At 45.1% G+C, this 26,498-nt stretch overlaps 1 protein-coding gene across 5 annotated transcripts in view; it reads left to right on the forward strand.

Moving 5' to 3' along the window:
- KIF21B (kinesin family member 21B) overlaps positions 1-26,498 on the forward strand; it is a 413,924-nt gene that overhangs the window by 359,947 nt on the left and 27,479 nt on the right. For all 5 annotated transcript variants that reach the window (XM_086923173.1, XM_086923170.1, XM_086923172.1 and 2 more), the window contains 4 exons: positions 16,022-16,202; positions 17,514-17,678; positions 19,556-19,673; positions 25,676-25,846. In XM_086923173.1, the coding sequence (XP_086779299.1) occupies positions 16,022-16,202; positions 17,514-17,678; positions 19,556-19,673; positions 25,676-25,846 (635 nt within the window). The remainder of the gene's footprint in view (positions 1-16,021; positions 16,203-17,513; positions 17,679-19,555; positions 19,674-25,675; positions 25,847-26,498) is intronic.

Genomic DNA, 26,498 nt, shown 5'->3' on the forward strand with positions numbered 1-26,498 from the left:
AAACTCACCCATCTATTCACCATCCAGCCTCTCCCTCATCTGTCCCGAGGCATGTTCACTACAGAGCACCGTGGCTACCCACAGGCGTCTTCGACCACGCCTCCAGCTCAGCTCTCCTGTGTTACAGTTCTGGATGCGCACCAGCACAGGCAGAGGTCTTCTTTTCATGTGCAGGGTCTGCCAAGGGGGCTGTGAGCAAAGCCCGTGTCACTATCGAGCGCTAAAACGGAGCGGGGCAAGATAGCGCCATCTCTGCGGAAGACGCGCTCTTTTATATAGAGCCTTTCATGCAAATTGTATCTAATGCTTCATACTGCACTTTTACAGTGTCTAGGCGCTGTAAATGGCAGAAGGTATTGTTGCTCGGTTAAGTGACACCATTTCAAACAGAGCCCCTCGGAAACCTATGGTGGTAACAGGTGCCAGCTCTCACTCGCACTGCACACAGGGATCACTTACACTGCACACAGGCCTCACTCACACTGCACACAGGCCTCACTCAGTGCACACAGCCTTCAATCACACTGCATACAGTCCGCACTCAGTGCATACTGCACACACTCAGTGCACACTGACGTAACTCACAGTGCACACAGCACTCACTCAGTGCACACAGCACTCACTCAGTGCACATAGCTCTCACTCAGTGCACACAACACTCACTCAGTGCACACAGCTCTCACTCAGTGCACACAGCTCTCACTCAGTGCACACAGCTCTCACTCAGTGCACACAGCTCTCATTCAGTGCACACAGCTCTCACTCAGTGCACACAGCTCTCACTCACCCTGCACACAGGACTCACTCACACTGCACCCAGGCCTCACTCACACTGCACCAAGGCCTCACTCACATTGCACACAGGCCTCACTCAGTGCACACAGCCCTCATCACTCAGCGCAAACACAGCATCACTCAGCACAGCACTCCTCCCACACCAGCACACCACAGATTCCCCCAGCTCCCTTCTGCTCCCCCCTAATTGATTTTCTTTTCACGGTCGCCAGGCTGTGAGCTGCTTCAAAGCGATCCGCTCCACCCCCTGCTGCACCCAGCGCTGGCCTCACTTCTCCCCCCTAATTGCTTCCAGCCATGTCGCACACCACCATTGCACAACCACCAATTTTCTCTACCCCCACCAAACTCACCCATCTATTCACCATCCAGCCTCTCCCTCATCTGTCCCGAGGCATGTTCACTACAGAGCACCGTGGCTACCCACAGGCGTCTTCGACCACGTCTCCAGCTCAGCTCTCCTGTGTTACAGTTCTGGATGCGCACCAGCACAGGCAGAGGTCTTCTTTTCATGTGCAGGGTCTGCCAAGGGGGCTGTGAGCAAAGCCCGTGTCACTATCGAGCGCTAAAACGGAGCGGGGCAAGATAGCGCCAACTCTGCGGAAGACGCGCTCTTTTATATAGAGCCTTTCATGCAAATTGTATCTAGTGCTTCATACTGCACTTTTACAGTGTCTAGGCGCTGTAAATGGCAGAAGGTATTGTTGCTCGGTTAAGTGACACCATTTCAAACAGAGCCCCTCGGAAACCTATGGTGGTAACAGGTGCCAGCTCTCACTCGCACTGCACACAGGGATCACTTACACTGCACACAGGCCTCACTCACACTGCACACAGGCCTCACTCAGTGCACACAGCCTTCAATCACACTGCATACAGTCCGCACTCAGTGCATACTGCACACACTCAGTGCACACTGACGTAACTCACAGTGCACACAGCACTCACTCAGTGCACACAGCTCTCACTCAGTGCACACAGCTCTCACTCAGTGCACACAGCTCTCACTCACCCTGCACCCAGGCCTCACTCACACTGCACCCAGGCCTCACTCACACTGCACCCAGGCCTCACTCACATTGCACACAGGCCTCACTCAGTGCACACAGCCCTCATCACTCAGCGCAAACACAGCATCACTCAGCACCACCACAGCATCACTGGTTCAAATATGTTCTATCAATGTTTCAAGCTTTATTACAAATGTCACAAAAAAATGTTAATATTTCACTTCTGTTCTTGGATTTTCGTCACTGAACATAATCTTCACAAAAGTTAATTACAAAAGTTTAAGCTATTGCCATTAAAAATTACAATCAATTTTATTTAAGTATTAATTATTTAAAAAAAAATGCACCAGCACAGGCAGAGGTCTTCTTTTCATGTGCAGGGTCTGCCAAGGGGGCTGTGAGCAAAGCCCGTGTCACTATCGAGCGCTAAAACGGAGCGGGGCAAGATAGCGCCAACTCTGCGGAAGACGCGCTCTTTTATATAGAGCCTTTCATGCAAATAGTATCTAGTGCTTCATACTGCACTTTTACAGTGTCTAGGCGCTGTAAATGGCAGAAGGTATTGTTGCTCGGTTAAGTGACACCATTTCAAACAGAGCCCCTCGGAAACCTATGGTGGTAACAGGTGCCAGCTCTCACTCGCACTGCACACAGGGATCACTTACACTGCACACAGGCCTCACTCACACTGCACACAGGCCTCACTCAGTGCACACAGCCTTCAATCACACTGCATACAGTCCGCACTCAGTGCATACTGCACACACTCAGTGCACACTGACGTAACTCACAGTGCACACAGCACTCACTCAGTGCACACAGCTCTCACTCAGTGCACACAGCTCTCACTCAGTGCACACAGCTCTCACTCACCCTGCACCCAGGCCTCACTCACACTGCACCCAGGCCTCACTCACACTGCACCCAGGCCTCACTCACATTGCACACAGGCCTCACTCAGTGCACACAGCCCTCATCACTCAGCGCAAACACAGCATCACTCAGCACCACCACAGCATCACTGGTTCAAATATGTTCTATCAATGTTTCAAGCTTTATTACAAATGTCACAAGAAAATGTTAATATTTCACTTCTGTTCTTGGATTTTCGTCACTGAACATAATCTTCACAAAAGTTAATTACAAAAGTTTAAGCTATTGCCATTAAAAATTACAATCAATTTTATTTAAGTATTAATTATTTAAAAAAAATAAAAGCCATTGTTAATTGTAATATCAATACATCTAAGTCACGTCAATACAAAACATGTGACATTACAAATACTAAAAGTGTCACATATGCTAAAGTTAAAAGTATTGGTATTGTAAATCACAAAACAAATATAAAATGTCATTTACAAAACCAATAGCTCCAACTTTCCTACTGCGAGACCTATTGGCAACGCCAGTGCTTGTTTCATTGGCTTACGTCATCGTGCATGCAAAAAGCAGGCTTTCCTTTGCAAGTGAGGCTTTTTTAGTCCCTCCTTGTTGCAGCCCTGTCTCATTCTGGCCCGCCCACCCGGACTGGATCGTTTACTGGCGGAGTTACACGGTCTCCTTTATAAGTCTGTAAGCGCCCTTTAATTTTCCTTTCCAGCACGGTTCGCTTCGGCCGTGCATGTTTATCATTTTAAGCTCTGGCCGCTTCGGCCCCACTTGTTTACTTACTTACTTAATTATTTTCTCGCACAAGTGCGGTCCGCTTCGGCCGTGCTTGTTTATCCTTTTCAGCATGGTCCGTTTCGGACGCGTTTGTTTATTTACTTATTTATGCGATCTCAACACAAAGTTGGCTTTTCACTTAACCTAGAGAAATTATCCCCAATCCCAGAGAAAGGTAAGACATTTCTGCCGGTGAGTCTAGGGAGGCCAAAGCTTTCCTGATAACCAAGACCTTCCTTGCACTGTCAGAGAAAAATTGTCTATACCAGAAAGGGCAGCGTCTGACAGTAAGAACTGTTCTAAAACTAAGGGGCATGATGGCCTCAGGGATTCCACTAATTCCTCACACCATGCTCCACATGAGGCTAGTCCAGGAGTGGCTCCAATGCCAATGGTCACAAGCAACCAGACGTTGGAAGGTTGTAGTGATTATCACAGTGCTTAATTTGTAAAATATGAAGTCCAGGTGCTCAAGTGTTTGTCGGAGGACACTCCTACTTTTCCCCTGCTCCACACACTTCCTCCACTGGCACTGCTAAAAGTCAGATGTACTTTACACAGAACGAAACGTTCATAAAACAACATTTTTACTGACAGTCCAGTGCAAAAACAACTTGTGTCTGACAGTCTAGAACTAAAGCAACGCTTACACAGGAAGACCAGTGTAAAAACAACAATTGCAGGGACAGTCCAGTACAACAACAACTTGTATATGACAGTCCAATGCTAAAGCAACATTTGCACTGACTGTCCAGTGAAAAATCAACTTGTGCCCTGACAGTCTACTAACATACAACGTTCAAACATGAAGACCAGTGTAAAAACATCTGCACTTGCAGTCCATTGCAAAAACAACTTTAGTACTGACAGCCCAGTGCTAAAGCAACATTTGCACTAGCAGTTCAGACATTTACACAGAAACAATAGTGTAAAAAAAATATTTCACTGACATTTCTGTCCAAAAACAACTTTTAAACAGAAGGAGCAGTGTAAAAACATTGTCACTGACAGTACAGTGCAAAAGAAATATTTGCATCAACTGTACATTGCAGAAACAAACACCTGCAGTTTTCCAAGCGTGAGCAGGATTTACTCTTACCGACTGGCACAAAAACAGATGCTCTTACCAGCTTCTGTAAACACAACATCATTGAGCCAGCATTTTTTTTACACTGTGTTAGCAGCAGTTGGCTTGTGCAAAAGTGGTCTGAATCAGTGAAAATGTAGTTCTATCTGACCCCAGTGTTGAGTCTTTTCAGGAACAGCCTCAGGAACTACATTTTAAAGATTCAGTGATGCCAACCTTCTCTCGAAACAGAATGTGAAAAATTTGCCTTAAATTACTTCTTGGTATCAGGGACCAATTACCGTTTCGAATATTAAAACCTGATGAAGTAATAACAGATGAATACATGTCAGTTTGGCAAGTTAAATAAGAACCAGGCGGTTCTCTTCTGCACCCACACGAGTTCATCAAATTAAAAGGCCTCCTTGTATTTTGTAAATTGTTTCCAACTGGAAATTAGTGGCAGGTTTGCCTATACGGTGACGTTTCTGTTAGAAATGCTGTTCTTGCTGTATTTAAATAAAATAGGAGATTTCGTATTTATTCTAGGTTTGTTTCACCTTTTCGCAAATAACGACGGCATTACCTGTATTCTCTTTTAAATAGCTGGTGCGACCCAGCTCTCCATTGGTCATTTTTATAGACTTGGTTGAAGATTATGTTTTCTGGTTCATAAATGAATATGTGCAGTGCAACAGTGAGTTGTATGTACTCTGGGCCTCCCAGGCTAACGCACAATACAAATATGTGCCCAAGATCACACTCTCACAGGTTTTTCTTGCAGAGGAATGGGGAGCTGCTCGGGGTATCTCGAGGTTACGCCACAAGGGTGGCCTTTGGCTTTAACTCATCTAGCGTCGCTGGCTCTGGCCCTAATCTCGTGATGTCTGAAGCCACAAAGCTGCGCGCATCTCAGTGGTCACTTGACAAATCTAATGGTTTCTTCTGGCACAGATCACCTCCACGACTGACCCGGGGCAAATAATGTTGTGAAAAGATAAAGAAAACATAGTTGTCAAAATGATTCATGCCATGAGGGGAATCTCTCACTAAGCATGCTGGAACTTACAGTTTCTCTATGTTCACTCAAGGGTACAACAAGTTCTTTCAAGGTTATTATGGTTACTTGTGTTCTATTGTTGGCACACATTTGATAAATGTCTGAAAGCTGGACCCATGACATTGACAGATTGACAGATATGAAAACTTCTAGAACTGTCCTGTATTACAAAAATATATGTCAAAAATTAAGCTCTATATATTTTGATACATTTTTGCTGCCACAGAATACATACATTCTTTGGTGGTCACGTTGCACAAACATCCTACACGCAGAGAAAAATGTGACACTGTGCAATTTCTTATTTTAGTAACGTAGTGCATAACAAGATCAGAATAAAATCTATATGCAACATAAATCGTACACTGTGGACTTGCTGGTGCTTGTGAAAAGGGTACAAGTGTGTGTGTGCGAGGCAGACCCAAATTTGTTGGAGACTAGGCCGCTAAAGTCTGGGGCTAAGTAAAGTTAAAGGCCCTGCACAGCCCCTGCCCTTCTTCCAGCATTCTCCTCCTAGCCTGGCGCGGGCAGGGCAGTGGCATTGCACTTGCGGAGGCATGATTGCTCAGGGCAGGCCTTGGACTCGTCCCTCAGTGGTTCACCCACTTCACAGTTGATGCGTAATTTGTAATTTGTAATTTGTAACTGTGTTTTGTATCGCGCCAACTCACCGACAGGTCTCAAAGCGCTACTGACCAAGTACAGCAACAAAGATGGAATAAAGGTATAGAGGTGTCTGATCTAATAGCCGACTATTGAGATGGAAAAGCGTCTTTGAAGAGTAAGGTTTTCAGGGACTTCCTAAAATGGAGGAGGTTAGGTTCTCTGCGAAGCGCCTCCGGTAACTTATTCCAGATGGTAGGGGCCTGAACTGAAAAAGATCTGCCTCCTTTTGTTGTTAACTTGAAGCGTGGACAGGATAACAGAAAAGATCCGGACGATCGCAGGGCGCGCTTGGGTTCGTATATCTTGAGCCTTTCTTTTATGTAGGCTGGCGCCTGTCTGTGGACTGCTTTGTGGCAGATACACATACTCTTAAATTCGACTCTCTGCGCTATAGGCAGCCAATGTAGCCTATAGAGCAAAGGGGAGGCATGAGTCCTCCTCGGCAATCCAAAGATCAGGCGTGCTGCATCATTCAGGATAACCTGAAGACGGTTGATGGAGTTTTTTGGAAGGCCGAGGTACAGTGCGTTGCCATAGTCTATTCTAGACACTATGGTGGCTGAAATGATGGTTCGCAGCATGTTTCTTGAGAGCAAGGGGGCGAGTTTACGTAGTTGACTGATCAAGTTGGTGCAGGAGCCAACTACAGCGGATACTTGGTTGACCATCGAGAGTTCCTGGTCAATTTTCATGCCAAGACTCTTAACACTGGGGCACGGTTTTGGGGTAGGTCCTAATTCTTGTGGCCAAAACAGATCATTCCAGGGGGAAGTAGAGGTTGAAACTACGAGCACTTCCGTTTTATCTGGATTGATTTTCAGCAAATTGGACGACATCCAATTCACTGTAAATCGTAGAATGTCTTGGGCCAAGGACTGAGCCGATGGTGTATTATCGATACTCAGCAACAGCTGAGTATCGTCGGCATAGTTAAAGACTTTACAATTCATGTTTGCCAGGGACTCTATCAATGGTTGTAGGTACAGGTTAAATAAGAGCGGAGAGAGTGCTGATCCCTGCGGGACTCCACAGGCTAACATGCCCACATCTGAGACCTGGTCTGCCAACTGGATCTTCTGCGTCCTTCCTGTCAAAAAAGCTGTTAACCATTTGAGGGCTTGCTCTCCTATCCCAAACCCAGCCAGTCTGTCCAGGAGCAATGCATGGCTGACGGTATCAAACGCCGCTGAAAGATCTAATAAAATCAGGGCGCTTGGCTTTTTACCGTCAGCCATGCATCTTAGCTCATCTAGTACCGACAGCATTACTAGTTCTGTGCTATGGTGGGCACGAAAACCAGCTTGCCGCCCCTGGAGGAGATGGTATGAAGTGAACTGTGAAGTGAACAACCAAGAAGGACGAATCCAACACTTGCCCTCAGCAGTCATGCCTCCGGCGCCGAGCACGAGGCACCTGACCAGTACAATGCCACTGCCCGGCCAGGACCAGGACAGGAGAAGGCGGGAAGAAGGAGGGCTGGGGCCGGTGCACTGCAGGGCTGCGCAGCCTGCTTTAACTTACCTAACCCCGGACTTCATGTGGAGCCGAGCGGGAGCTACCATGCCGACGCCGGTGGCCATTACAATGGCAATAGCTTAATCTCTCTCAAATGCGATTTGTATTGCAACTATTTCAGTTATCACTTAGCTACAAAGGATGCTCCTACCACTGTAACAATATGAACACACTGTAGAAAGTGATGATACATTATCCTTCCTTTAGGCTTCAAAACAGATCAAAAAGTCCCCCAGAAAGAACGACAGAGGGGAAAAAATTTTTTTCGTGATATGCACGAATGCAAAAAATAACACCGGAAAGACATATCACACTTGCGATGCCGAAACTGAAGGCGGTGTGAATGTTCATTCACAGCAACGACTTGTGATCACAAGTGAGCGAGGCGAGTCAGAAATGTACCAAAGTGCCGCTTGCAGTCCCATTCCAGACGCGCAAGATGCATTTAAAATACTGTGATGAAATCTGAAGACCTCTCCCCTCCCCTCTCCCCACCCCGGCTCCAAAAAAACCCGCTCAACACGACTAGAAGCAGCAAAACAAACGATTTAAGACAGACCTGATATGAAATATTGAGCTTACGCAAGAGAGCAGAAGGGCTGGGGCACAGTCAAGTCAATCGAGCCCCCCACTCAATGTCGGTCTCAGAACGCTGTGGAGGGGTCAGCAAATTATATGCCGTTCAAAAAATATGCAATAACAAATCGATTTCATTAAAACATCAGACATCGCTGCTGCTGGTGATGAAACAGCCCACAGTCCTACTACCATAGCCAAAATGTACACTTTAGATTGGAATACAATATTTAATTAATTGCGCATTCAAATTCAGTAAGCAAGACAATTTTTCATGCATATAAAAATGCAATGGTTACATACATGCACATGTCGAGCCACTCACTGTTCACAAAGGCAGGATGCCCAGTTAGGGACTGACTAACCCAGCTTCCCAATAGTCTGCTACATCCACTAATAAAATGCAGCCATTTTAACTGCTAAATCGCCAATTCAGACACTATATACCACATCAAGTGCCAACAGTGCAGTTTTAGGGGGGTATAAAACATCTTTTTGGTGACTTACTGCCTTATCTTCACAGTCTTTTGAGAGGGATTTCCCCAAAGTGAAACTACTAGTCAGCATAACTCATGAAATGGGCCTGCTGTAGACAGAATATTTAAACGCCATACCACAGAAACGAGGTTCTTACAAATATTAATAATAACTACCCATGCAGAAAATACCCGAATTCAGCTCGTTACAGGAGGGTCTGCATGCAGCGTCCGGTCACATGAGTGGCAGCATTGCGCTATAAAACGGCAAATAAGACACAATAACCGACGCCTTAGGAGGACACTTCCGGCCCCGCTCTCATGGTGTGATCTGCTGCAAGAGAGTGCACTGCGGCAGCGTCGATCCATTCACTGCACGGGCAAGCCTCGGCTCACGCGTCACACGGGCTATTCTTGGCAGAGGCCTGCAGACAGGGAACTGCAACCCTCTGACGTCAGTCTGGTCTCCCGACAACGGAGAATGAGGGATGTCCACCACTACAGGGGTTTCCTGGAAAGCTGGCAGGAACGCCACGCCGCCCCCAAGGAGGCATCTTTAGACTACGGTACTGGGGGCGGTGAAGGTTAACCCTTCCAATAAGCACCAGAAGCAGAGGAGGAATAACAAGCACCTATGGGCACACGAACAGCGGGAGGGGGGGGCGGGAACGGACAGCGGGAGGGGGGCGGGAAAGGCACGTACAGCGGGAGAAGTAGCAGAGGGAAGCACTCACCTGGACTTCTACACGGTGGAAATGAAGAAAACATGGCGAGACCCAAAATAAAATGCACACGCCCACCGCAGCGATGACGATCTGAAAGGGGTGGAGAGGGAAAAAATCGCGGGAACGCCCACGAATCCGGCCATGACGGACAGATCTCTGTTCCAATGGCTAGCCTCCATTTATGGAGCTAGCCAATGGAACAGAGGGCGTAATCCCAAGCCCACTCTGTTCTAACATAAGATTTTGCCTGCGCCGAAAAGCTGCGCAGTGCGCAGCCTTCGGCCAGGCGAAACCTAAAAACAGCTTTGGTATTGTAATGGCTTATTATATTATTTATGGCTGGTACGTACCGTTACTGCCCTGGTGGTGGTGGGCAGCTGGGCACAGCTCTGCCTGCCTTTATGTTCGATAGGCGACCTAGGCCAGGCTTCTGCAGCTGCTGCCTGCACTACGATGTCGTGTGGGCCGGGCTAACCACCTCGGCTAAGAACTGTTTCAACAAATGATGACTCTTGGCGGGACCGGTGCGTGCAAGTGAGTCGGTGTGGCATTTTGAAAGAAATCCACGCATGTTGCCTGCTGCACAGCCCTGCCCCCGTAGAACCAAATCCAGCCCACTGCCTCTGCCCAATCAGCGTCCGGCCAACCGGCAAAGGCCATCGCCTAACTAAAGAAAGAGAAAGTAATTTCAAAATGCTCATCGTGATCATGACCATCTCTCACAATCTGATTAGATCTGCACATTGAATTTATTCATGCAGTAATAAATTATGAGTCAGACAGTCTGGACCAATATGTGATGCGCAGAGTCCGTGAGGAAATTACATTTTATATACTGTCTAGTCTATGGCCTACCATTACCATATGACATGCAGAGTTGCAGACACCTGGTGTTATGTAGACCCAGCCCTGATAAATAAGTGCTGGTGCTAAGCACCGGAAAGCACCGGCACAAATTAAACACTAGATTATCACAGAGAAAGTGCAGAAGGAAATATAATGGTGGAATATAGAGCTCTTTAAAAAAAGGTAGACTTTTCACACAACCAACTCCCTCTTTGGCCATTACTACAAGTGATTCTAGCATAGGGAAACCTGAACTTCAAGGTTTATGGAATGAGGAAGAGGCAGTGGAACGCAAATGTGTTGGAACTAAAACCTCTTCCTAGCACTGGAAGACTTTTATGCACTGATCAAAGGGAAAGCAGTTAAAATACAGATAAGCACAATGATTTACCGCAACAAACATGGAGGAACAAGGTAACATGTGCTATCCAAGCTGGCCCATGACATTTTCACATGGGCCTATCCAGAGCTTAATTTGAGCTGTGGTTTCAGGTGGGACCAGCACTGTTTTTTCCTCCTCAGACTTTGATCAAGAACAAGATAGAGAAAAAACACAAATGAGGGAAAGGAGGAAGAGAAAGATGGAAAATCAGTAACTAAGGTCGAAAGCAGGAAAGAAAAAGAACCTGCATGAGTGAGATAATGGGGAAGGAAGTGTATGGTGATGGATAAAAAAGCTGGCTGTGGGCTTCTGAGAAAAACCTTAAGCGGCTCTGGCATTTATTATTTTACAAATTATACACTGTCCCCGTCAATAGATTTGTCAAGGAGAGTTGCATGCACTTTTCCCTCAATTGCCATTAATAGCATTAGTGTTAAACAAGCACAGTTAGACACACATGACATAAATCATAATTGCTGCACAGTGGACAAGACAGACATGGTTTTCAGATCTGGTGGAGATAGGCATGGCAACGGTGATGAGGGTACCAGCTTGTCTGGACCAGTTAGCTGTACAGAAAGGGCGGATTGACCACCTGGAGCCAGCCAGGCTCAGATTAGTGGCATGTCTCATAAGGACTTAACGTTTTGACACCTAGGACTTCCCCAAAGAAGCATGGAGGTCGTAAAAGAAGCCAGAACTACACAAAAATATTATGAGGCCAAGTGGAAGCATGGATGTCCTGCAATAAGCCAGAACTACACAAAAATGTTATGAGGCCAAGTGGAAAAGGGTTATCCACTGATTTAACAGAGCAGATCTCATAGACAACAGGGCAAGGGCCCTAGTTATTAGACTGGCTCACCTGCTGGATGAGAATTTTCTTACCCAACATTAAAGGTTCACCTATCACCCATAGGGCATACACTAGGGACAACAGAGGGAGAGGTTTCTTCCACACCCCAGTCATCAACAGATTTCTAGAGGGAACCAAGAGGGTAGCACCACCAAGGTCAGCACCCACACACATGTGGAACGTAAACACAGAGCTCACACCTGATGGAAGAGCCCTTTGAACTCACTGCATTAGGAGAGCAATCATTTGCTGCCTGCATGAAACAACATAGATCATGAGGGGGAAATCAATTCCTAGTTTTTTTTGGACCAGCAAATAAATGTTCATTCATGACAAAGGAGACCATCACACAATGGATAGTGAGAATGATCCAAACATGGTTTAAGTAAGCACGGTTAATTCTTCCTGTTTATTCATTTTCAATCTTGCCTGCTCTTCCATCCTTTTGTTTTTGCCTAAGCATAGCCTAATGTGTTGTTTTTCTCATCCACCCACATCTCTCTTCCTTTTCTCAACTCTAGCTAGAGAGTTATATGGTTAGTGTGTGCGCCGAAATACTTATGGTGTAAGAAACATTTATTGCAGTGCCTGGGTACCCATTGGAAAAACTGTGCACCACTCACTTTTGAGAAACAAGTTATTAGCATTATTTGTAATTAATGCGACTCTGCTTTCCTTTCATGCTGCTTTTACACTTCCTAATCCTGTTTGTGCTCCTTTGTCTGAACACCCTCTTTTTACTGTTCAGCTTGCACTTAACACCTTCTCTTTATTGCTTCGCCCTCCTATTTTTGCAAAATATGACTTCTTTGAGTGACCTTGTCTATATCACATCTCTATCTCATTTAGGAGTTGTGAAATTCTCTCAACTGTTTATAGAACTATTTAACAATACAATAAAATAAAACATAAATCTCCACCCCAATGCCATGTGTTCTATAGACAATTTCGTAATAGCGAAGGAGTGAGTATCAGTCTCCTTCTAATGAGCTTCTCTCATTGCGCCACATAATGACCAGCCATAGCTGTAAGGGACGTCCCCCTATTGATCGTCTCTGGGGCCCATCCTCATGCCGCCTTTGCAGATGGTCGTCTCTGGGATCCACCTGCGTAGCTTCCAATCCATCCCCCTTACCACCACATGAGCACACTACTTTTAAAGGCGGGCTTATTAATGCCAGGCCTTTAGCATGTCATGGACAAGATATACATGACCTCATACTCTTTCACGATCTAGATGCCCTCTTTATCACCGAAACCTGGTTAAATGGCGCGTCCAATCCTGACTTGGCAATCGCCCTCCCCCCCGACTTTACTATCCATAGGCGGGACAGATCCAGCGGCAGGGGAGGGGGGACAGCCTTTATTACTAAGAAATCCTTTATGTGCCACACATTCGATTTGGGCCACCTCAAGGACAGCAAGGGCATAGGCTTTGTGATACAAATCAACCCCTCCTCCTCCTTTTCAGGAGGTCTTGTCTATCGCCCCCCTGGAAACGCCACGCCATTCCTGGATTCTCTTGATGAGACCCTCGGGTCTCTCATGACCCATTACCCTACCTTTACCCTTCTCGGAGATTTTAACCTTCATCTAGAATCCTGCGCAGACCCTCACACCAAAAGTTTTCATCAATCACTTGATATTTTCGGCCTCTCTCAACTTGTCACTCCCCCAACACACCGGGCCGGCCACACGTTAGATGGCATTTGTACTAATTTAGCCACCCTATTCGTATCTCCCCCGATCCCACAAATATGGACTGATCACTGCTTCATCCCTTTTTCCATCAAGGCAATACCTACAGTTCAACTGAACACTATGTGTTCCCCCACCCCTTTCCCGACCAACTAGAAGAAAGTGGCTGCGCGCATTAAGTTGAACCCCCAGCCTCCGACCCCCCCTCCTACTATTGTCGGAGACGTATCGTTAGATTCCAACAACTTTCACACGTGGATCAAGAAAGTGGTCTCGGTTAATTCCAATCCAAACAGTCAAAAATTAGTCCATCGCAAAAGAAAGCCCAATGCCCCCTGGTATACCAAGGCCCTCACAGAAAGTCATCTCTTGTGTAGAGTCCTGGAAAGAAAGTGGAGGAAAACCTACGACCACACTTCCAGAACCCTTTACATCCTGCAGAGGAAACAATACCTCGCTAACATAAAAAAAGCTAAAAAGGAATTTTTTACCACAGCCATAGAGGAAGCCAAACAGAAACAGCAAACAATTTTTAACATAGTCAAGTCTTTCACTCATCCCAAAGCCCTCTCACTTGAAATTCCTCCATCCCAAACCCTCTGTGATCAAATAGCCGATTTTTTCATTGAGAAAATCAATAATATCCACAAGGACTTTCCCCCCCCCCACTTTCCTCACAGGAAGTCATCACCAAGTTACCCACCTTGGGTAGCTTCTCAGCAGTCTCCCTCCTGCAAACACAGAAGGCTATTATGACCTGTAGATCGGGAGCCCCTACAGACTCCTGCCCCCCGATCATCCTTCACCATCTCATCGAGGCTGTCAACCCCACAATCAATGCCATTGTCAACGAATCCCTTAGCTCAGGCATTGTTCCCGATGAATGGAAAAAGGCCATCGTTAAGCCCCTTATGAAAAAACAAAACAAATCCCCAACAGATCTATCCAATATGCGCCCTATCTCCCTACTTCAGGCACTAGGCAAAATTACAGAGCAGTTAGTACACAAGGAGTTAAAAGGCTTCGTGGAAAACAATCACATCTTGCACCCACAGCAATCAGGTTTTCGCCCTGGCCATTCTACTGAAACTGCATTGATCGAGCTATCTGACTCCATCAAGTTCCTGCAGGATGAGGGGAAACAAGCAGTACTCATCCTGCTTGACTTAACCGCAGCATTCGACACCATCTCACATGCCATTCTCATTAATAGAATGTGCGAGATTGGTGTAACAGGCACAGCATTAACTTGGATAACTTCATTCCTATCCAACAGATCCCAAACAGTCTCATTAGGCCCCTTCCTCTCCGGCGAAAGACCCACCCCATCAGGAGTGCCTCAGGGGTCCATACTCAGTCCACTCTTTTTTAATATCTACATGGCCCCCCTCCTCACCGTGATTGAATCCCATGGAATCCTCGTTACATCTTATGCTGACGACACTCAGCTCGTCGTCACCATAGATAAAAAATGCACTGATGCCGCCCTCAGATTCCAGAACTGTCTCTCTCAAGTCTTCTCTTGGCTCAACAATAACCATCTTAAGTGCAATAGTGCCAAAACGGAAATCATACCCTTAGGCAAAGAAATCCTCTTCTCCCCAAAAGACTGGTGGCCTCAAAATTCTGAAGCCCCGCCGAGTGCGGTTTCCTCGGCCCGCAACCTGGGAGTCCATTTCGATTCGTTCCTCAGTTTTGACGATCATGTGCGCATTACTGCGGGATGCTGTTTCAGTCTTATAAAACAGTTGAAGAAATTCTTTGACTTTCTACCCATTTCAGCCAGGAAATCAGTCGCGGTGGCCTTAATCCTATCCCGGCTAGATTACTGTAATGGCCTTATGGCAGGAGTAAAGAAGTCCACTCTTAAGAAACTGCAAAGCGTTCAACACGCGGCGGCCAGGCTTGTTCTCAAACTCCCTAGAAGGTCCTCGGCCTCAGCAGCCCTCAACACTCTTCATTGGCTGCCTCTCCACAAAAGAATCTTCTTTAAACTCCTGGTTACTGTTTTCAGGGCCACTAGGAATACAGGCCCTTCCTACCTCTCTAAACGCTTTTTGCACTACACCCCATCGCGACACCTGAGGTCATCAGGAGCCAACCTGGTTACTGTTCCTAGAATTAAGTTAAAAACGAAGGGAGGAAAAACTTTTTCATTCCTGGCAGCAAAAGCATGGAACAGCCTCCCCTTCAACCTCAGGCACGCCCCAACAGAAATCCTTTTCAGGAAACTCCTGAAGACCTGGATATTCCCACAGCCCGATTCATTAGTTCTTGCAGCCATCTGATCCTTTCCTCACCGAGCTGGTTCTCCTGTATGCTCAGCGCCAAGATGCTCCTTCCGGAGCGATAGCCGTGCTATATAAACCCCAATAAATATCAAAATATAAAAAATATCAAATGGTTGATCCTTTCACAGAGTCAAAACGGCAGTTTATAGAGCTGATTTTTACTTGCGATGCACAATTTTTCTCTTTTAAGCATGATGATTGGAGGAGAAAGCAGAGGTGAGGAGAGAGAAAAGCCAGAATATTGAATGGGTGATAAATAAACTGCTAGAGACGGACAGATTGGCAGTGACACTGGGTGATTGGGTAGAAACCCTATTCAGAGGGAAGACTTGTGATGAGTGTTGTAGAGATCTATGAATGCAGTGACTGATTTTTGATTCTCTTCCATCATCAGATCGAACCTGTAAGATGTGGAATTTGGTAACTGGGCAGGAAATTGCCACCATGAAGGGCCATCCAAACAACGTGGTCTCTGTCAAGTACTGTAGTCACTCCAGCCTGGTCTTCACTGTGTCAACTTCTTACATCAAGGTCTGGGACATCCGGGACTCCACTAAGTGTATCCGCACACTCACGTATGTATCATATCTTGGCTGATCGTTATGGACTATAACTGTCCGCAATATTCTTTTCAGTCTTTGAGAAAATGTGGTCTCTGTAGATAGGTTTGCAAGATGAGAAATAGAAAATAGACGTATTTCGGCTAGGGTTCGCGTCTGTGGAAGAGATGATCTGGGTTTAAATCGCCCTTCTCATAGAGGTACTAGAACTTTGCTCCTTCCTGAACCAGCCGCTCGACTGATAGGGAATATTGCAGCCAAGCCTTTGTGCCTCAGTGTACTACATGCAATCAAAGAAGCCCCTCAAATTCACTGTGGAGTTTCTTTCGGCCATGTTAAGTGAAGTGAACAATAGAGACTAGTGGAAAGCATATACAACGCCTATGGCAGTGCAGCCAGCAGTGTTTGCTTTGATTTATGACTACAGACAACCAGGCCTCATGCATTTGGAAAGTGCAATGCCATCCTTACCACTGTGATCCGGGGAACTCCCAATATTTCAGTCCTGGCCATTCCTCCCCTGATAGCTGCACCCAGGGACAACTACTCACTATTTTGCAGAGCCAGCTAGTGTAGGAATGCAGCGTGTGAAATCCTAGTCTCTGCCACAGATTCATTTCCGAGCTTCCATGTTCTGTATTCATTTGGGATAGTGCTGGAATTATAAATTGTTCAATGCAGCTTTATTTTATAACAGTGATGTGGCTGAACAAGGGTGCATGTAAGAGAATGTCAGGCTTATAAAGGTTTCTGCTGCTTTTGGTACAGACATCACAGAAGCGTAGTGTTCATTTAACAGAAGATGGACAGAGGCATGCTCTAGTGGTTAACATGCAATATCTAAGAATGGTGTCCATGCACTGTACAGGGAGGTGGCTCCCTGTCCTCCGTAGCTTACTGGAACACAAGGTATGATCCAGATAGAGTTAGAAAGAGGGGAGTTGCTCGCCAACCCTGCAGAAACTCAGCCACACCAGCCAGTGGGGTCTGAGGGGATGAGACCAAGAAACAAAGTAAAAGTAGATGAATTAGATCATTGGGAGCTGTAGGAATGTTGTCATTATGCAAAGTAGTCATAACTCAGAAATATGATCTATAACTGTTCACTAACAAACTTTTGTCAAATTATAGTCCATATGCAAATGGTGTTCCAAATTAGGAAACCTTATTTATAGTTAATACTCCCTGCTTGGGAGTGAGGTAAAGTATAGATAGTTCTTCAGTATATTATCGAAGAATCTCTTTCTCAGATTTTGAATGCTTTATATCTTGTTGTTCTAACTCACAATAATCTGTTCATGCCCTTAACTGAATGTATTCACTTAGATCCTCAGGTCAGGTGTTCAGTGGTGATGCCTGTGCTGGGACAACCACACGCACCATCACCAGTGCCCAGGGTGAGCAGCAGATCAACCAGATTGCCCTGAACCCAAATGGAACCACGCTGTACTCTGCCACAGGGAACTCTGTCCGGATCTGGGAGCTGAACAGGTAACTCGTCATCGCATGTGGGGTTAGCGTGTCTTATAGCTTGATGGACACATGCTGTGTGAGACTGGGCACAGCAGGCACTAGAATGAGGTGTTATGGGGGGAACTTGTAAATTGGAGCATAGACGTCTGAATACGAAGCAGGAATTAGAGATGGGGGCGTTAGTTCCCAGTGCCTTCAAAAGCGTTTTTCCTTTTCAACTTTAAATGTGATCAATGCACACAGGTTGCAGGAGGGGGGGACAGCAAAACACACAAGATGATGGACCGAATGTTGCACAATGGCAAAACATTATCCCCAGTCACAGATCCTAGGATGCTTGATTTCGGTCCAAGGAAGAGATGGCTTGGCAGTTCGGGCTGGACTGTTCCCATCAGGCACAGGGTCAAGACTGATTTTTGCATTTGTCACCCCGAGTGGGACAGGCATGCTCCGACATGAGTCCCGTGCTCTCCATACCACTGGAATCAAGGTATCCTGGCTGATGACGACTGATAGCCAGAAACCGGTCCTAGGATTCTTGATTCCGGTCCAGGGAAGACATGGCTTGGCAGTTCGGGCTGGACTGTTCCCATGAGGCACAGGGTCAAGACTGATTTGCATATGGCCATGTCTGAACTGGGGTGGTGTGGTTAGCAAAATAACAATGGATTAAACCTAGATCTGTGACTGGGTGTGAATGTTTTGCCATTGTACAACATTCCGTCCATCAATTGTTGTTTTTGCAGGACGTGGGGCTCAGAAATAAACTCTGCATGTGGTTTGTAAATTAGTTTATTTCTGTGTCCTTCCCCTCAATCTGTGCGCATTGTACACTTCTAATCTTTAATAGGAAAAATGCTTTTGAAGACTGTAAGAACTAACTACGCTATCTCCAATCCTCACTCCATATCCAGATGTCTACGTACCAAAAGTAATAGTACTATATCAGAGTATGCATGTGAAATCAAGCATGAAAATACATTCTGTGCATTGTAAATGATGCACAAAAATGTCATCCAACATCTGCATCTTTTCCTCCTGGCCCTGCCTGGCGCCTCCACATGTTTTACTACTCAACATCTGCCTTAAAGCTCGACACTATATTGAAAAAAAGCTTCCTTCCGAAGAATTAAGGAGTGAAAAGACTTTTCTTTCTCCTTTTGAAAATCTTGCTTGTGAAAAATGGATCTGCGGCCCGTGGAACGCAGTGAGAGAAAGAGAGAGAGAGAGAGAGAGAGAGAGAGAGAGAGAGAGTGCGTAAATAGTGGTCCATGTGGGACAAGCCATCCATCACTTGGGTCCTCGTGATAGTCTTTATAGGGCTTGGAGTTCTATCTTTGTATCCCATCTACCATCACAGCACAGGTTGTACACAATAAGATTTGACTAAGTAGAACTTCATACAAGCTGATGTTTTGTTTGTAGAATTTGAAAGGCAAAAATAATGTGAAGGAAGAAATCTGATTTTCCACATAAATATATTTATTGTTGTGAATATATTATATTATCTTTAACCCCTTCCATGCTGGGCCGTTTCCGCCGCTGTGCGGTAACAGGGCGGGGCCGTGACGAACCCCAGCCGTCATCAGCACACGAGCGCCGCAGAGCGTGACGGCTGGACTTCGTCACCAGCATGGAAGGGGTTAAAAGAGTCCTCCAGTATATTATGTACAATATGTCTCAAAACAAAAGCTGGGCCAAGATGACCTCATCAAACAAAAGGGTACCTATTGTTGTGATTGTAAGCAATGTAGAAATGAGTAAAGAGAACTGTTTGAATTCCAATGATTGGGCCCTTTAAACAGATAGGCTGATATTTCTGGGCATGACAGGCTGAAACGATCCTGTCCACTTGATGTCGTTCTTGACACTGCTATCTCTGGTATCCTGTACAGATTGCAGCCTTTAGGGAAGCTGATCGGCCACATCGGGCCCGTGATGTGTTTGACTGTGAACCGGACACCCAGTAACCATGACCTGGTGGTCACAGGCTCCAAAGATCACTATGTCAAGGTAAATGTACTCATGTTGTGTCATGTACAATTGTTCTTCAGTGACAAAAGGTTAGGGCAAAGACACAAGTCCTAGAAGCTAGTCTAAGTTTTCCCAAAGCCAGACTGGCTGACCGTTACCCCCTTTTTCAGGTTCCAGATTTTGCTGTGCAGAGAATACCATTGTATCAATGGGAAACATTTGGCAAAACAGGTGAACTTGCATAGATTTCTTTGTTCTGCATCACTAAATATGCAGAAAAATAGTTCCGGGTGTTACTGCACATTCACGGAAGTGGCTGACAGGTACATTTCTTAGTAAAACAAACCTAAAATATTTTCTCCTAAACATTGATGTAAAATGTGTCACAAAACGTAGAAAGTTTGCTAAACATAACAAAATATTTATGTTGAAGAGCTCAACAAAACGTTATCCGTGTTTTCTTCAAAATAACCCCCCCATTAGAAAAATTATACTTTAATGCTGTTCACTCGAGTGTTCAGTTGCCTCAAAGCCATTAGTGTCTCAAAGAAAAATGTACTGACCAGCAGGAATGCCCCCTTACCTCAGGCCGATTTGAGTATTTTATGATCATGAACATTTTGTAGTTCTACAAATCATGAAAAGCATGAAAATCAACAATTTTCCCTCATATTGTCCGACCCCTGAGTACAGACTTCTGATGAGCGCCTGAGCATCTCGGTTACCTAGCAACAAGACTACAGTGTGCGCCATCACTGCTGATATCCTTCACTTAGCACTGATCTATGAGATCAAGCTGCAGGGACTCGTTTTTTTCCTCTCCATCAGGACCAAAGAGATTGGATTTCACACCACATCTCCATGCACAGTCATTTCGGGAGTTTCATAAGGAACATGAATGACAAGCATATACACACATTTATAAAAGCAGTTACATATAATGACATCGGTAGAAACTATTTTCATATTTAATTTGTTATTTTGAAGGCATAACTGAACCCGAGCAGTTAGCGGCACAACTGCCCAAGGTCTGGTATGAGGCTTTTCACATTGAGGTGATTTCTATATTTCTGTGTGCATTACAAGTACTAAAGATGAAACGTAAAATAAGTCATTTCGACTCATGGAAAATAAATTCCTTGCTTCTGTGGTGACTTATTTGCAATGTTTTGTAAAGCCTTACAAAGCTTTATTGAAACAATGTTTTATGAATATGTGCAACCAGTTTACAGAGCCTGCGGGCGGAGTCATAGCTCAGCTACTAAACTGTCTTTCAGTTTTTAGTCCATCAGGAGATATTTACAGCAACCAGGCGTCAAGCAGTCAGTGTGTTTGGTAGTATGTTTTTGTGGCACTGACATTACATAGATTCATATAATTTACATATTGGTGCAGTGAATAGAAAAGAAACCCCAAATTCTTTTGATTTTGAAACTAACTTTGCCTTCCACTGTGGCCCAGAGCTAGTTTGTGTATCGTTTTTTATTGTTCCCATTAGCGATTTCATCATTGCAGTTGAGTGCTAGACACTGTGCTCTACTTTCGTGTTGTCTTTTGATAACCGGTCAACTCCGGTCAACTGAAAAGAACGAAACGACTCAAAAACATAGGGAGGTAAATATTATATTCAAAAGAAAAGAACCGTGAAAATGCTCCAGAATGAGAAGAAAAGCATTACTTGTCAAACATATCAATCCATGGGAAACAATGAATTTTTATCGCTCAGATGTTTGTTTTCTAACAATGCCAGTAAAGCTTGAAAGTGATTGCAAGAAAACAGGCGTTTGCATGGGCGAAATAGGGCATACCAGGTGGATTGATGCATGTTTCTGGAATGTTCTACACCAAAAACAGGACTGTTTAGAACTCCTTATTTATGGATTTCCTGATTATTGTGGCATGATAATATTTTGAGCAGCTTGGTTTAACTAATATTTAGGGTGACATTTTGAATTCACTTGTTGGCCCAATTGCTTTCCACCCACTTTGTTTTTTGTTCCCAGAATTCGTCTCAGGTTATTTCCGATAAAAGTGATTCCACCGACACAGTGGTAGTGACTTGTAATGGGGGAAGGGCAGTCCTGTTGTGGTGGCCTGCTCTGCATTTTTGGTGGTCTTGCCTCGCTCTCTGTACCTCACATGGAGGTCTTGGGAAGAAAAAAATGAATGCTGGTAAACTTATCCTGAATGGTTGAGCCGTCTGAGGTTCATTAGCATGCAACTCTGTGGCGAATCGCCCACTTGTCATAGGTTTCCAGTGCAGGAGCTATCGGACGTGCAGCTTTCAGAAACTTGACAGTTCCTTTCTTTTCTTGAAATTAGATGGGACCATTGGTTTGGCATGGCTGCGGCTCCACCAAAACCCCCACGTCTTGCTCATGTCTGGACTGAGCGATGCACTTCTAATGAGCATTCAGTGGCAACAAAAAAATATGTCAGGAGCTCCTTTTGAATAATACTTACTGGTGGACATGTATGGCATTTTAGCAATCTATATGATGTAATACTTCACATAGAATACTTACTCCTTAATTCATTTTCTGTATTAATGTGGATTGTATTTTCAGAAACTAGTGCTTAAAGTTTTTGGCATGTTTCAGCAGGCAAAATGGAGTGTGTCTCCTCAACACCTCATCTCCACAGCGACCTTCCCAGAATGATGAAAACACACAGAGGTCAGACCCCTTCTAAAAAAACTCTCTACTGACCCCAGCCCCTCAAAACCTTCCGACTAATCTCCCTGCTTCCCTACCCAGACAAAATACTTGAGAAAGCCATCAACCAACAGCTCCCTGAATACCTGGAACCTAACCACCTCCTCAACTCCTCACAATCAATCAGGATTCTGTGCCAAACACAGCACTGAGACTACACTGATCGCTGCCACAAATGACATCAGAATTCTCCTCAACCATGAAGAAACTGTGGCCCTGATCCTCCTTGACCTCTCTGCTGCGTTTAATACCGTCTTACACCACACCCTCATCAACAGACTTTACAACATTAACAATAAAGTTCTCCAGGGACACAGAAATCAGAATTGACGTTGTGGTTTCAATAGTTCTTTTAATTATGTTTGGTCTCTGGCTGCTCTCAGACAGCGACTACACCTCGACTGATCACCAACATACACAGCAGTATTGGAGACAATTAAGATGATGCTTCTTGCATGAACAATCAAATCAACCATCTACAATTGATTACTAGTCCCATATTCTTCAGTGGGACCATAAGAGAATACACACCAGTTTTGAATGGCCATGCCGTGCCGATTTCTCCTATGAACTATGACTTAACTCAGAATGTTAAAGCCCTGATTAAGTCTGCTGCAAATGAGAGCAGCCATAGACAAAACACGTGTTGGCAAAAGGGCATTTATGACCACATGTAATTAAAAGAACTATTGAAACCACGACCTCAATTCTGATTTCTGTGTGCCTGGAGAACGTTGTTGTTAGTTCCTGGATCTTTCCATTCGAGGGATAATGGATGGCTTTTCCTCCTCCAGAGCACCAGAGTGACTAATTTTGGACATTCAAAAAGGAAAGACTTAGATATTGTACTTTCATTGTGTGGTAGACTGCACCACATGACCAAGCCCTCGCATCTTTAGTTTTTTAGACTTTACAACATTGCATACAGCAAAACACCCTCAATGGGATTGCCTCCTTCCTTGCAAGATGCACACAGAGCATCTAACTGCCTCCCTTCACCTCTGCATACAAGGATATCATATGCGGTGTGCCACAAGGATGATTCTTTAGCCCACCCTGTTCACATCTACATGACCTTCCCCTCACAGACATCATCAGATCCCACTGACTCAATATAATTTACAATGCAGATAACACTCAACTAATCCTCTCACTCACAGATGACCCCTCCAATGCCAAAACTCACTTCTGACCAAGGTAGCCAAATAGATGAAAGACAACTGCCTCAAACTCAACTCTGAGAAAACAGAAGTGCTGTTCTTTGGGAAGAACACCCCTGCATGTAACCACAGCTGGTGGCCAGCAGAACTCGGACCTACTCCAACCAACCATGCTTGCAACCTAGGCATTATCCTTGACAGCGATCTGACCATGAAATGACAAATCAATGCAGTTGCCTCCTCCTCCACACCCTTCGCATGCTCTGAAGAATCTTCAGATGGATCCCAATCAATACCAGAAGAACCGCAATGCAGGCCCTCGTCACCAGCCGCCTGGACTATGGTAATGCTCTCTACACCGGAATCTCCACCCAGCTCCTCAGAAGACTCCAGACCACAGAGAACGGTGCAGCAAGGCTCATCCTGGATCTCCCTAAATGGACCCACATAACTCCTACCTCAGAAACCTCCACTGGCTCCCCATCCAGAAAAGATGCCAGTCCATGCCTAGAAAGCTCTGCATGACCAAGGAGCATTCTACATCAACCATGGACTGAACTTCCATCTGCCCACAAGACACCTGCACTCTTCCTCACTCACCCTCACACCCCACATCTGTTGCAGCAGGGGCCCCTCCTTCTTCTACATCGCCACAAAGACCTTGAACAACTTGCCAGTCCACCACTGAACATCATCCACTCTAGCAGACTTCAGAAAGAAACCGAGACCGCAATTTTCGATGTAGACTTGGCACCCTCAGCTCCCTGATAGCTAAGGGGTGACAGTGCTGCACTTTAAGATGATTAATTGATTTATTGATACACTGGTATTTGATTTTTTTTAGTTATCAGGGCTCCTGAGCAGATTATGACGCTCTCTCTTTATTCTAACTGTATTCCTAAATGTATATTCCAAGTTTTATACATAAGGATATAGGTCGTTTTCTACCTAGGGTGGTGGGGGTTATGATTTGATTTGTACAAATATGCAGTCAATACATTTCTTCTATTCTGACGGCTTTATTAGAATACAAAATCATACAATCCTTGTAGAAATACCTTCTCAATACTTTTGCTAGCAACAGATTCAAAAGTTGATAATATGCTATATTTCTTTATCTGTATGTTTACATTTGTTACAAGTGTATTTGCCTCAAAGTCATAGTTGCACATGCACCTGTAACCTCAGTATCATGAAAGACTTTCCAAATAAATAAGATTGGATAATGTGGAGAAGAACTTTATTGGACCACTTCATATGAATGTTGTTGTAATACTTTATTCAATATATACATACCATAAAAGTACAAATAATTCGAACATAAAACACACATATCACTTCATATGAACGATTTAGGTCATGAAATAACTGATGTACAAACGGATCAACTTCATTGTCTTAATTAGCTTTTGAGTTTGCAAAAGGTTCAGTTTGAGACTTTGGTGTGGACCTTCTATTATTTCAATGATATTGAGCACATCAAAAGTGAGGAAAGCACCATTTTTTTCTGGAAGACCAGTGGAATTTCTTTTAGAACAAAAGGTTTCCCCTGCGTTATAAACTTTTGAAGTGAATTTACAATCTGAATTTGTTAAGCTCCATAACTCCCCCACACACTCATGCAGAAACCCACACACCACCCTCAAGTATATTGGTTCAACAGAAAAAGGCATGAAGAATCAATAAACATCAGTCTTCTCTCTCAGCAGTTGCCAGCAGCATGTATCTCCCATGAGACTTTCTTCCGTTCCTCATCTTATTTTCCAGTTATTCTCTCTTTTTACCAATATTTGACTCTTTCTCAACCACCTACTCTATTTCTACTGATCTAGTCCTCCCTTGACCTAATATGTACCTCCTCATCCTGCACTTCTGCTATCTCCACATACCAGTCTCTATTCACTACATTCTCCTTTTTACCGCGTATTCCCTTACCTCTCCATGTTTACTCACACCTCTCCAGCCATCGCCAGGGTACTTTTCATCCAGTCTCGACTCGTTCGACTTTCTTCCTGCTTCAGACTGTCTCTGTCATTGAGGGACGTGAACACAACCATGTGATGACAATTTCAAAACATAAAAGATATGAGATTAACTAGAGTTTGACCAAGGGGAGGGCTTGTGGACCGTGAACCAGAAGTGATGGCAGCCACTATGTTTTCTGCAGATGTTTGAGATTGGTGACGGTGCACTGGGAAACCTTGGCCCCACCCACAACTTTGAACCTCCGCACTATGATGGAATTGAGTGCCTGTCCATCCAGGGCAATATCCTCTTCAGTGGATCTCGGGACAACGGGATCAAGAAATGGGACATGGAGCAGCAGGAACTCATCCAGGTACGGATAGAGAAGATAAGTGATGGGTGGGGGAAGGGAGGGATAGTGTGGTTCCTAGATGGGGAGAAGCTGGTAGAAGAAAATAAAAATGTATTTTGCACCTCTTCCATCTGTTTTTGTTCATGCTGGCAATTCTACTATTATATAACGTAAGCAGCATGCCGCTGTGATGGGGTGCTTCAAGTGGCTTTGGAATTGATGATTCTCCTAGTTATTGGTGATGTGGTGTCTACCTCTTCTTACTCTAGCCTTCATCCAGGGCTCGAGTCGGGGTACCACACGGGTGGATGCCGTCCCCCCACTTATTTTACTGGGTGGATGCCGTCCCCCCTGCCAAACAGCTGGACTTCACTCTTTGGCCTCTCTGGGACGGGATCGGAGCCAACTTTCGTGATGTCACTTCCTGTTGTGACATCACTTCCGGTGACAGCATCCCCCCACTTCTTTTTTTAGGACTTGTGCCCTGCCTTCATCACCGCCTCAGCGGGATGCGGTGTTCTCCTCATGGGGTGGCTGCTCTGATTGTCTCTGAGATGTGTTTCCACAAGAGCAGTGGGGGTGGCAGTGGTAACATCCAAACTGTGTTGTGCTTCCTACAGTTTGTAGTGGTTCTGTGTAATGATTGGAGGCTAGAGTCACTTCAACCACAACA

Source organism: Lissotriton vulgaris, chromosome 5, assembly GCF_964263255.1.
Source record: "Lissotriton vulgaris chromosome 5, aLisVul1.2, whole genome shotgun sequence".
Taxonomy (NCBI): Eukaryota; Metazoa; Chordata; class Amphibia; order Caudata; family Salamandridae; genus Lissotriton; species Lissotriton vulgaris.